This window comes from Melanerpes formicivorus, unplaced genomic scaffold (genome assembly GCF_026170545.1).
Source record: "Melanerpes formicivorus ecotype bairdi unplaced genomic scaffold, bMelFor1.0.p_v2 SCAF_179, whole genome shotgun sequence".
Lineage (NCBI taxonomy): Eukaryota > Metazoa > Chordata > Aves > Piciformes > Picidae > Melanerpes > Melanerpes formicivorus.
The window spans coordinates 551,298-563,668 of NW_027142531.1; the positions used below are offsets into that span (position 1 = coordinate 551,298).

The 12,371-nt window shown below is 69.0% G+C and overlaps 1 protein-coding gene across 1 annotated transcript in view; it reads right to left on the reverse strand.

The window, feature by feature from the left end:
* The window catches only part of ST8SIA3 (ST8 alpha-N-acetyl-neuraminide alpha-2,8-sialyltransferase 3), a 5,766-nt gene extending 1,081 nt beyond the window's left edge, over positions 1-4,685 (reverse strand). The window contains exons 1-3 of the mRNA XM_068169351.1: positions 4,454-4,685; positions 3,350-3,472; positions 8-197 (exon numbers count right to left, since the gene is read on the reverse strand). Of these exons, the coding sequence (XP_068025452.1) occupies positions 8-197; positions 3,350-3,472; positions 4,454-4,632 (492 nt within the window). The 5' untranslated portion in view covers positions 4,633-4,685. The remainder of the gene's footprint in view (positions 1-7; positions 198-3,349; positions 3,473-4,453) is intronic.
* Positions 4,686-12,371: the final 7,686 nt, after the last annotated feature.

Consider the following 12,371-nt stretch of genomic DNA (forward strand, 5'->3'; position numbering starts at 1 on the left):
TGCCCACCACGGCGCAGACGTTGTGGTGCCGCTGCTGCAGGGGCGACACCTCCGGCAGCAGCGAGCGGAAGCTGCTGCTCACCGAGAAGACGTACTTGTGGCTGGAGTAGTCGTAGTGCAGCAGCTGCCCCACACGGACGCTGCCCCGCGTCAGCGAGAAGTTCTTCACCACGTCCACCTGCGCCAGCAGCTCCTGCCTGCAGCACAGGGAGAGGGGCAGCGGGGCTGGGGGCTCAGGGGCACAGCCCCCCGGCTGCAGCAGCTCCTGCCTGCAGCACAGGCAGAGGGGCAGCGGGGCTGGGGGCTCAGGGGCACAGCCCCCCTGCTGCAGCAGCTCCTGCCTGCAGCACAGGGAGAGGGGCAGCGGGGCTGGGGGCTCAGGGGCTCAGGGGCACAGGGTCAGAGGATCACAGATCACAGCCATGTGCTGCAGCAGCTGCTGCCTGCAACAGGGGAATAGGGCAACTGGGGCTGGGGGCAGAGGAGCACAGGGTGTTAGGGGGTAGGAAGGGACCTCAGGAGAGCTTCCAGCCCAAGCCCCCTGCCAGAGCAGGAGCAGAGACTCCAGCCCAGGGCACACAGAACACATCCAGAGGGGGCTGGGAAGGCTCCAGAAGAGACTCCACAACCTCTCTGGGCAGCCTGCCCCAGGGCTCTGGCAGCCTCCCCAGGGCAGAAGTTCCTCCTCCTGCTGAGCTGCAACCTCCTGGGCTGCAGTTTCCATCCCTTGCCCCTTGGCCTGTCCCAGGGTGCAGCTGAGCAGAGCCTGGCCCTGGCCCTGCCCTTTCCTGGAGCTGGGGTGGGAATGGTGGAGCTGGCTCTGGCTGGAGCCTCAGGTGGAATGGTGGAGCTGGCTCTGGCTGGAGCTCTGGGTGGGAATGGTGGAGCTGGCTCTGGCTGGAGCTCTGGGTGGGAATGGTGGAGCTGGCTCTGGCTGGAGCCTCAGGTGGGAATGGTGGAGCTGGCTCTGGCTGGAGCCTGGGGTGGGAATGGTGGAGCTGGCTCTGGCTGGAGCTCTGGGTGGGAATGGTGGAGCTGGCTCTGGCTGGAGCTCTGGGTGGGAATGGTGGAGCTGGCTCTGGCTGGAGCTCTGGGTGGGAATGGTGGAGCTGGCTCTGGCTGGAGCCTCAGGTGGGAATGGTGGAGCTGGCTCTGGCTGGAGCCTTGGGTGGGAATGGTGGAGCTGGCTCTGGCTGGAGCCTCAGGTGGGAATGGTGGAGCTGGCTCTGGCTGGAGCTCTGGTGGGAATGGTGGAGCTGGCTCTGGCTGGAGCCTCAGGTGGGAATGGTGGAGCTGGCTCTGGCTGGAGCCTCAGGTGGGAATGGTGGAGCTGGCTCTGGCTGGAGCCTGGGGTGGGAATGGTGGAGCTGGCTCTGGCTGGAGCTTTGGGTGGGAATGGTGGAGCTGGCTCTGGCTGGAGCTCTGGGTGGGAATGGTGGAGCTGGCTCTGGCTGGAGCCTCAGGTGGGAATGGTGGAGCTGGCTCTGGCTGGAGCCTCAGGTGGGAATGGTGGAGCTGGCTCTGGCTGGAGCTCTGGGTGGGAATGGTGGAGCTGGCTCTGGCTGGAGCCTGGGGTGGGAATGGTGGAGCTGGCTCTGGCTGGAGCCTCAGGTGGGAATGGTGGAGCTGGCTCTGGCTGGAGCTCTGGGTGGGAATGGTGGAGCTGGCTCTGGCTGGAGCTCTGGGTGGGAATGGTGGAGCTGGCTCTGGCTGGAGCCTGGGGTGGGAATGGTGGAGCTGACTCTGGCTGGAGCCTGGGGTGGGAATGGTGGAGCTGGCTCTGGCTGGAGCTCTGGGTGGGAATGGTGGAGCTGGCTCTGGCTGGAGCCTGGGGTGGGAATGGTGGAGCTGGCTCTGGCTGGAGCCTGGGGTGGGAATGGTGGAGCTGGCTCTGGCTGGAGCTTGGGGTGGGAATGGTGGAGCTGGCTCTGGCTGGAGCCTGGGGTGGGAATGGTGGAGCTGGCTCTGGCTGGAGCCTCAGATGGGAATGGTGGAGCTGGCTCTGGCTGGAGCCTCAGATGGGAATGGTGGAGCTGGCTCTGGCTGGAGCCTCAGGTGGGAATGGTGGAGCTGGCTCTGGCTGGAGCTCTGGGTGGGAATGGTGGAGCTGGCTCTGGCTGGAGCCTGGGGTGGGAAGGGAGCAAATGCTTCCTGGGCTGGGAATGCCCAAGCCCAGTGGCTGTCTCCCTGTGGCATCCCTTGGTGCCCTCGCTGGGCACTGCCTCGCTGGGGCACACTTAGAACCCAGCCCCTGCCCAGGCCTTTCCCTGGCAGGGCCTGAAATTGGCAGCCCAGTGCCCCTGCCTGCCTCTGCCGGTGGAAAGCTCCCAACCTCCTCCCGGCTCCCACCCTGCACTGCCTCAGCCTTAATGCAGGTCCCTCTGGTGCCCTCCTGATGGGCTCTGGCCCGGGGACAAATGCCGAGGCAGCTCCTGAGGCATTAGCTGCAGTCACCAGGGGGGTGGCACAGAGCTAGGCAGGGGGCTGGTGGTGCCAGGGATGAGGCAATGCTGCTGCCACAGCAGCTGGAGAGGGGCCTGGGGAAGGGCTGAGGCAGGCCCGGTGCCACCTCCCCGCCGTGCATGGCTGCAGCCTGAGCCCCCAGCAGTGCCAGTGCCACCCAGGCTGGCATGGCTGCAGCCTGAGCCCCCCAGCAGTGCCAGTGCCACCCAGGCTGGCATGGCTGCAGCCTGAGCCCCCCAGCAGTGCCAGTGTCACCCAGGCTGGCATGGCTGCAGCCTGAGCCCCTAGTGCCAGTGCCAGTGTCACCCAGGCTGGCATGGCTGCAGCCTGAGCCCCCCAGCAGTGCCAGTGCCACCCAGGCTGGCATGGCTGCAGCCTGAGCCCCCAGCAGTGCCAGTGTCACCCAGGCTGGCATGGCTGCAGCCTGAGCCCCCCAGCAGTGCCAGTACCACCCAGGCTGGCATGGCTGCAGCCTGAGCCCCCCAGCAGTGCCAGTGCCACCCAGGCTGGCATGGCTGCAGCCTGAGCCCCCCAGCAGTGCCAGTGCCACTTGCAGCTGGGGGGCAGTGGGTCACAGCCTGCTGGGGGAGCACAGCCTGGCATCTTTGCAGCTGGGGGCAGAGGGGTCACATCCTGCTGGGGAGCACAGCCTGGCATCATTGCAGCTGGGGGCAGTGGGGTCACAGCCTGCTGGGGAGCACAGCCTGGCATCACTGCAGCTGGGGGCAGAGGGTCACAGCCTGCAGCGAGCTGCCGGCGCCTGGGCAGAGGCTTGTGGTGCAGTTTCTGCCGCCCAGGGGCCCCAGAGCTGCCCCCGCGGGGCCATGCCCGGGGCAGGGAGGGAGAGGCCGGGGCCGGGGCCGGGGCCGGGCCGGCGGGGCCCTACCTCTGCTGGGCGAAGGCTGTGCGGTTGAAGGTCCAGCGGGAAGGCTTCTCCTGCAGCTCCTGGCTCAGCGAGTTGGTGATGGGCACGAAGGAAGGGTCCAGGAACTTCAGCGCCAGCTGCGACCTGGCGGCCCCGCGGGGGACAGGCGGACGGACAGACGGACACAGACCCGCAGCCGTTAGCGGCGCGGCCCCGGGGCGGCCGCTGCAGCACCGCGGACAGGACAGCGCCAGCGCCCCGGCGGCCGGCACCGGCAGGGAGAGGCGCGGACCGGGACGGAGCGGGGCTGGGGCGGCATGGACCGGGCTGCACCGGGCTGAACGGGGCTGCACCGAGCCCGTGACGAGTTGTACCGGCTGTACCGGGCCTGCGATGGGATGGACCGGGCAGCACCGGGCTGAACGGGGCTGCACCGAGCCCGTGACGAGTTGCACCGGCTGTACCGGGCCTAAGATGGGATGTACCGGGCAGCACCGGGCTGAACGGGGCTGCACCGAGCCCGCGACGAGTTGTACCGGCTGTACCGGGCCTAGGATGGGATGTACCGGGCAGCACCGGGCTGCAGTGGGCCCTACCGGGCTGTACCGAGCTGTGCCGGGCTCCACCGGGCCGCACCGGGCCGCACCGAGCTGCTTCTCTCTCCGCCCTGTCCCCCCCCCCCCGGTACGGCAGGCCCCGGTACGGGGGCGGGGGGCGGCAGGGGCTGCGCCGAGCGGTTGGGCCTTGCCCCCGGGGGCTGCACCGCGGAGAGGGGGGGCGGGGGGAAAGGGATGGGAAAGGAAAGCGTGGGAAGGGATGGGGGAGGGGAGGGATGGGGGAGGGGAGGGATGGGGGGAGGGGGAAGGGAGGGGGAAGGGAAGAAGGGAAGGGAAGGGGGAGGGGAGGGGAGGGAAGGGAAGGGAAGGGAAGGGAAGGGAAGGGAAGGGAAGGGAAGGGAAGGGAAGGGAAGGGGAAGGGAAGGGAAGGGAAGGGAAGGGAAGGGAAGGGAAGGGAAGGGAAGGGAAGGGAAGGGAAGGGAAGGGAAGGGAAGGGAAGGGAAGGGAAGGGAAGGGAAGGGAAGGGAAGGGAAGGGAAGGGAAGGGGGGCTCCCCCCTGCCCCCTCACCTGAAGCCCGCGTGGAACATGTACATGCGGGGCCCCCCCGGGCCGGCGGCGCGGGGCGCCCCGAAGATGTTGTCCTTCTTCAGCGAGACGTAGCTGATGAGGGAGAGGATGAGGAGGGCGATGCTGAGCATCACCAGCCCCAGCACGCTGGCCACCCGCACCATCCTGCAGCTCCTCATGCCGGGGGGGGCCCCGCGCCTGCCCGTCTGCGGGGAAGGGGGGGGTGGGGGTCCGGAGGGGGCACTACATGGAACGGCGGCGGCGGGGCCGGTACCGGCGGCAGCCGGCGAGAAAATGGAGGGAGGGAGGGAGGGAGGAAGGGAGGAGAGAGGGAGGGAGGAAGGGAGGGAGCGGCGAGATGAAATGGCAGCCGGTAGCGGCCGCCCCGGCCCCGCAGCCTCGGCAGCGCCCGAGGGCCCCCCCCGGCCCGCAACCGGCCGCCCCCCACCCCCAAAACCTGCCCCCCCCGCAGCCCCGCAACCTGCTCCCCCCAGCCCCGCAACCTGCCCCCCCGCAGCCCCGCAACCTGCCCCCCCCCGCAGCCCCGCAACCTGCCCCCCCGCAGCCTGCAACCTGCCCCCCCCAGCCCCGCAACCTGCCCCCCCCGCAGCCCCGCAACCTGCCCCCCCCCGCAGCCCTGCAACCTGCCCCCCCTAGCCTGCAACCTGTCCCCCCCAGCCTGCAACCTGCCCCCCCCACAGCCCCGCAACCTGCCCCCCCCGCAGCCCCTCAGTGTGTGGTGTCAGCCCCGGGGGTGCCCTCTGACAGCCCCACCGTGCCCCCCAGCAGCCCTGGTACCCCCTCAGCAGCACAGGGGTGCCCCCTGACAGCCCCAGCACCCCCCTGACAGTCCCAGGCTGGGGCAGAGCTGGGCTGGGGGCAGAGCTGGGTGAGGGCAGAGCTGGGGCAGAGCTGGGGCAGAGCTGGGTGAGGGCAGAGCTGGGTGAGGGCAGAGCTGGGTGAGGGCAGAGCTGGGGCAGAGCAGAGCTGGGGCAGAGCAGAGCTGGGTGAGGGCAGAGCTGGGTGAGGGCAGAGCTGGGTGAGGTCAGAGCAGAGCTGGGTGAGGGCAGAGCTGGGGCAGAGCAGAGCTGGGTGAGGGCAGAGCTGGGTGAGGGCAGAGCTGGGGCAGAGCAGAGCTGGGTGAGGGCAGAGCTGGGTGAGGGCAGAGCTGGGGCAGAGCTGGGTGAGGGCAGAGCTGGGTGAGGGCAGAGCTGGGGCAGAGCAGGGTGAGGGCAGAGCTGGGTGAGGGCAGAGCTGGGGCAGAGCAGAGCTGGGTGAGGGCAGAGCTGGGTGAGGGCAGAGCTGGGTGAGGGCAGAGCAGAGCTGGGGCAGAGCTGGGTGAGGGCAGAGCTGGGGCAGAGCAGAGCTGGGTGAGGGCAGAGCTGGGTGAGGGCAGAGCTGGGGCAGAGCAGAGCTGGGTGAGGGCAGAGCTGGGTGAGGGCAGAGCAGAGCTGGGTGAGGGCAGAGCTGGGTGAGGGCAGAGCAGAGCTGGGTGAGGGCAGAGCTGGGTGAGGGCAGAGCAGAGCTGGGTGAGGGCAGAGCTGGGGCAGAGCAGAGCTGGGTGAGGGCAGAGCTGGGTGAGGACAGAGCTGGGGCAGAGCAGAGCTGGGTGAGGGCAGAGCTGGGTGAGGGCAGAGCTGGGTGAGGGCAGAGCAGGGTGAGGGCAGAGCTGGGTGAGGGCAGAGCAGGGTGAGGGCAGAGCTGGGTGAGGGCAGAGCTGGGTGAGGGCAGAGCAGGGTGAGGGCAGAGCTGGGGCAGAGCAGAGCTGGGTGAGGGCAGAGCTGGGTGAGGGCAGAGCTGGGGCAGAGCTGGGTGAGGGCAGAGCTGGGTGAGGGCAGAGCAGGGTGAGGGCAGAGCTGGGGCAGAGCAGAGCTGGGGCAGAGCAGGGTGAGGGCAGAGCTGGGGCAGAGCAGAGCTGGGGCAGAGCAGAGCTGGGGCAGAGCAGGGTGAGGGCAGAGCTGGGTGAGGGCAGAGCTGGGGCAGAGCTGGGTGAGGGCAGAGCTGGGTGAGGGCAGAGCTGGGGCAGAGCAGAGCTGGGGCAGAGCAGGGTGAGGGCAGAGCTGGGTGAGGGCAGAGCTGGGGCAGAGCTGGGTGAGGGCAGAGCTGGGTGAGGGCAGAGCTGGGGCAGAGCTGGGTGAGGGCAGAGCTGGGTGAGGGCAGAGCTGGGGCAGAGCAGGGTGAGGGCAGAGCTGAGTGAGGGCAGAGCTGGGTGAGGGCAGAGCTGGGTGAGGGCAGAGCAGGGTGAGGGCAGAGCTGGGGCAGAGCAGAGCTGGGTGAGGGCAGAGCTGGGTGAGGGCAGAGCTGGGGCAGAGCTGGGTGAGGGCAGAGCTGGGGCAGAGCTGGGTGAGGGCAGAGCAGGGTGAGGGCAGAGCTGGGGCAGAGCAGAGCTGGGTGAGGGCAGAGCTGGGTGAGGGCAGAGCAGAGCTGGGTGAGGGCAGAGCTGGGGCAGAGCTGGGTGAGGGCAGAGCTGGGTGAGGGCAGAGCTGGGGCAGAGCAGAGCTGGGTGAGGGCAGAGCTGGGTGAGGACAGAGCTGGGGCAGAGCAGAGCTGGGTGAGGGCAGAGCTGGGTGAGGGCAGAGCTGGGTGAGGGCAGAGCAGAGCTGGGGCAGAGCAGAGCTTGGGCAGAGCTGGGTGAGGGCAGAGCTGGGTGAGGGCAGAGCAGAGCTGGGTGAGGGCAGAGCTGGGTGAGGGCAGAGCAGGGTGAGGGCAGAGCTGGGGCAGAGCAGAGCTGGGTGAGGGCAGAGCTGGGTGAGGACAGAGCTGGGGCAGAGCAGAGCTGGGTGAGGGCAGAGCTGGGTGAGGGCAGAGCTGGGTGAGGGCAGAGCAGAGCTGGGGCAGAGCAGAGCTTGGGCAGAGCTGGGTGAGGGCAGAGCTGGGTGAGGGCAGAGCAGAGCTGGGTGAGGGCAGAGCTGGGTGAGGGCAGAGCTGGGTGAGGGCAGAGCTTGGGCAGAGCTGGGTGAGGGCAGAGCTGGGTGAGGGCAGAGCAGAGCTGGGTGAGGGCAGAGCTGGGTGAGGGCAGAGCTGGGTGAGGGCAGAGCTGGGGCAGAGCTGGGTGAGGGCAGAGCTGGGTGAGGGCAGAGCAGGGTGAGGGCAGAGCTGGGGCAGAGCAGAGCTGGGGCAGAGCAGGGTGAGGGCAGAGCTGGGGCAGAGCAGAGCTGGGGCAGAGCTGGGTGAGGGCAGAGCTGGGTGAGGGCAGAGCTGGGGCAGAGCTGGGTGAGGGCAGAGCTGGGTGAGGGCAGAGCTGGGGCAGAGCAGAGCTGGGGCAGAGCAGGGTGAGGGCAGAGCTGGGGCAGAGCAGAGCTGGGGCAGAGCTGGGTGAGGGCAGAGCTGGGTGAGGGCAGAGCTGGGGCAGAGCTGGGTGAGGGCAGAGCTGGGTGAGGGCAGAGCTGGGGCAGAGCAGAGCTGGGGCAGAGCAGGGTGAGGGCAGAGCTGGGTGAGGGCAGAGCTGGGGCAGAGCAGGGTGAGGGCAGAGCTGGGTGAGGGCAGAGCTGGGGCAGAGCAGAGCTGGGGCAGAGCAGGGTGAGGGCAGAGCTGGGTGAGGGCAGAGCTGGGGCAGAGCTGGGTGAGGGCAGAGCTGGGTGAGGGCAGAGCTGGGGCAGAGCAGGGTGAGGGCAGAGCTGAGTGAGGGCAGAGCTGGGGCAGAGCAGAGCTGGGTGAGGGCAGAGCTGGGGGCAGAGCTGGGTGAGGGCAGAGCTGAGTGAGGGCAGAGCTGGGTGAGGGCAGAGCTGGGTGAGGGCTGGGGGCAGAGCTGGGTGAGGGCAGAGCTGGGTGAGGGCAGAGCTGGGGCAGAGCAGAGCTGGGGCAGAGCAGAGCTGGGTGAGAGCAGAACTGGGTGAGGGCAGAGCTGGGGCAGAGCAGAGCTGGGTGAGGGCAGAGCTGGGTGAGAGCAGAACTGGGCTGGGGCAGAGCTGGGGCAGAGCAGAGCTGGGTGAGGGCAGAGCTGGGTGAGGGCAGAGCTGGGGCAGAGCAGAGCTGGGGCAGAGCAGGGTGAGGACAGAGCTGGGTGAGGGCTGGGGGCAGGTCCCTCAGGGAGCTGCTGGGAGCTCCGTGGCCCTGCTGAGCCCCCAGCCTGCCCCCCAGCCGCCCCCCGGCCCCGTCCCCGCCGTGCCCTGCCGCTGGCTGCTCCATCAAGGCCGGCAGCGACTCTAAGGCCCTTTGCTGCTGCTGCCTAACGAGCTCCGGGGCTAACGACTCCCAAATTACTCGCGGGGAGATCTTTCTTTTACTTCAAGTGGGCGAAAGAAATGGGGGGGAGAGGGGGAGGGGGAGGGGGCCCGGGAGCTCCGCGCCTGCCCACCAGCCGGGGGGAACTGCTCCAGCCACAAGCCGGCAGAGGCTCCGAGCCCCCCTCGCATCTGTTTTGTGCTGCTCTATTGCATTAAAGGAGCTCTCAGCTCAGGTTTGTCTTCGTTAGGGTCACCAAATGAATTCGGGAGGCTTTAATCTCTTTAGAGGTGATGAATGAGAGCTTTAATCAGCCCTGAGCAGCGGCAGCAAAGCCCTGGAGCAAGGGAGGGGAGGAGGAGAAGGTGAGAGCCCGGCTGGGCTCTTGCTCCTGGGGGGGCTCTGCTCCTGGGCCGTGCTGAGGAGAGCAGAGCTGGGCTGGGGCTGGGCCGCTGGTCCAGAGCACCTCCTGGGGGCTCAGGGAGCAGGAATCACGGCAAGGGGTTGGGTGGGAAAGGCCTCCAAGGTCGGCAGGTCCCACAGCAACCCAGCACCTCCGTGGCCACCAAGCTCCGCAGTCATGGAGGCTGCAGAAGACCTCCAGGGGGACCTCAGTGCAGCCATCAACCCAACAGCTCCATGGACACCAAAACCTGCGTGCAGAGAGCCCTCAGCTGTGCTTTGGGTCCTGGGAGAGAGCCCTGAGCTGTGGTCTGGGGTTCTGGGAGCGGGGTCCTGGGAGCCCTGAGCTGTGGTCTGGGGTCCTGGGAGAGAGCCCTGAGCTGGGGTCTGGGGTCCTGGGAGAGAGCCCTGAGCTGTGCTTTGGGGTCCTGGGAGCCCTGAGCTGTGGTCTGGGGTCCTGGGAGAGAGCCCTGAGCTGGGGGTCTGGGGTCCTGGGAGCCCTGAGCTGTGGTCTGGGGGTCCTGGGAGAGAGCCCTGAGCTGGGGGTCTGGGGTCCTGGGAGCCCTGAGCTGTGGTCTGGGGTCCTGGCAGAGAGCCCTGAGCTGGGGTCTGGGGTCCTGGGAGCCCTGAGCTGTGGTCTGGGGTCCTGGGAGAGAGCCCTGAGCTGTGCTTTGGGGTCCTGGGAGCCCTGAGCTGTGGTCTGGGGTCCTGGGAGCCCTGAGCTGTACTTTGGGGTCCTGGGAGCCCTGAGCTGTGCTTTGGGGTCCTGGGAGAGAGCCCTGAGCTGTGGTCTGGGGTCCTGGAGCCCTGAGTTGTGCTTTGGGGTCCTGAGAGCTCTGAGCTGAACTTTGGGGTCCTGGGAGAGAGCCCTGAGCTGTGGTCTGGGGTCCTGGGGTGGGTTTGGCTGGGCAGGGGGAGCTGGGGATCAGGCTGGGATCAATTTTCCTGCCCCTCCTCACTCTGCATGGGGAGGAAGACGGAGAGGTGCTGAGGGAGAGCAGGCAGAGGCCTCCCCTGCCTCTCCCCGGGGCTCCTATCCCTCTCCTGCTCTGAAATCGGCAAGGCCTGGATCGATTTTTGCCTCTTTTCAGGGCAGGGGAAATTGCAGATCGGAGCTGACTGCGGAGGAGGAGATGGATGAGAGGAGCTGGGGCTCAGCCCCTGCGGGGGAGACAGATGCAGCTCCAGGGCTGCTGCTGCTCCCCTTCCATCCTTCCTTCCCTCCCTCCCTCGGGGCTGAGCTGGAGGGCCCCCGCGGGGGGCTGCTGCGGCTGGCAGCGCCGGCTGACCCCCGCGGGGGGGGTGGCACACCGCAGGATGGCCCGGGGGCAGTGCCCGGGCGGGCAGGACGGGAGCTGCCGGTGGCCAAGCTGCCAGCCCAGCGGCAAGGGGGCAGGGGCCAGGCTCGAACCACAGCCTGGTGTGGGTGGGAAAGGACCTTCAGAGCTCAGCTCCCGCTCAGCAGGGACGGCCCCAGCCCCGGCTCGGAGCTCCAAACCTCAGCTGGGCTGGCGCCAGGCTTGGGGCAGCTCCCACCTCAGGGCCAGGCTCTGCCCAGCCTCAGCGCCAAATTCTGCCTTCTCCACACTCTCCATCTCCCTCTTGGAGCCCAAACCTTGCCCCCCCTGCGCCTTGCCACAACCAGGCCCTGCCCAGAGGTCTGCCCCCAGCTTCCTGAGCAGCTCCAAGGAGACCTCCTGCTGGCTGTTGAGTGCTTGCAGGAGCAGGGTCCTGAGGGTCTCTCCCAGCCCAACCCAGTCCAGGGTCCTGAAGGTCTCTTCCAGCCCAACCCAGCCCAGGGTCCTGAGGGTCTCTCCCAGCCCCAACCCAGCCCAGGGTCCTGAAGGTCTCTTCCAGCCCAACCCAGCCCAGGGTCCTGAAGGTCTCTCCCAGCCCAACCCAGCCCAGGGTCCTGAAGGTCTCTCCCAGCCCCAACCCAGTCCAGGGTCCTGAAGGTCTCTCCCAGCCCAACCCAGTCCAGGGTCCTGAGGGTCTCTCCCAGCCCAACCCAGTCCAGGGTCCTGAGGGTCTCTCCCAGCCCCCTTCCATGACTCCAGGACCCTGATCCCCCTCCCCCACCCATTCCACGATCCCATGCCGTGTGGTGCCTGGCTGGTAGGCAGAGCTGGGTGCCCAGAGTGCTGCCAGCTGGCTGCAGGGCCCTTTGGAGCTGGCATTCTGTGCGCCTGTGCCATCAGGGTCACTGCTCCGGGCTGGAACCTCCTCCCCTGGCCCTTAAGCCTGTGCCGGCCCTGCAGAGCTGCCCCGGGGCCACCCTTTGGGCCGTGCCAGGCTGGCAGCCCCCGGAGGGACACCTCCGTCCCTGTGCCCTCTCAGGCTGCCGCCCCCTCTGCCCTGCGCCTGCAGCTGGGGAGGAGCAGAGAGGTCCCCGGGGAGGCGCTGCAGGCCAGGAGGAGCTCTGCTGCCGCTCGGGTATCGATCAGCGGCTCCGCTGCTCCCCCCCCCGCCCCTGCCCCCGCCCCTTGCCCCTGCCCCTGCCCCTGCTCTTTGTGCTGCCTCCTGCTGCAGCTTTCCCAGGCGCTGCCCTGCCCCCTGCTGCCCCCCGGCTCCTCCTGGCTGCCCCCCCTGCCTCCCACCGCCCCACCGGCTCCTCCTGGCTGCCCCCCCCGGCTCCCCTGCCCCCGTGCCTCGGCTTTGCTCCCCACACTCTGCCTGCACCTTCCCTTCCCTTCCCTTCCCTTCCCTTCCCTTCCCTTCCCTTCCCTTCCCTTCCCTTCCCTTCCCTTCCCTTCCCTTCCCTTCCCTTCCCTTCCCTTCCCTTCCCTTCCCTTCCCTTCCCTTCCCTTCCCTTCCCTCTTTCCCTTTCCCATCCCAGGGGGTGCCAGGGGAGGCTGGCAGGCAGGGTGAGGCCAGGGGGTGCCATGGGAGGCTGGCAGGCAGGGTGAGGCCAGGGCAGCAGCAGCTCTGCCTCCTTCTCCCCCAGCCGCTGATCTCTGTCACCTTTGTGCCCCCCGCTTCCCCCTGGCCCCCTCGGGAGCAGAGTCCACGCTGGCAGCAGGTTGGCACGGCCCCGACGTGCCCAGCCCGTGCCCTGCTGCTGCCAGCGGCTGCCCCCCAGGGCCGGGGGCTGCCCCTCAGCCCTTCCGCAGGGGGGGATCGATCCGGGGCTCACATCCCGGCGGCTGCCGGCGCCGGGGGACAAAGGAGGCGGCGGAGGAGGGCCGCGGCCGGCGGAGCTTTCCCACGGGAACCGACGGCTGCTGCCCGCCGGGGCCCGCCCCGGGGCCGCCCCCAGCCCAGGCCCGAACCCCGCAGCCGGCTCCCCGCGGCGGCATCCGCAGCCCTGCGCCTGCAGGGGGCGCTCCCAGCCCCGGCCCGAACCCCGCAGCCG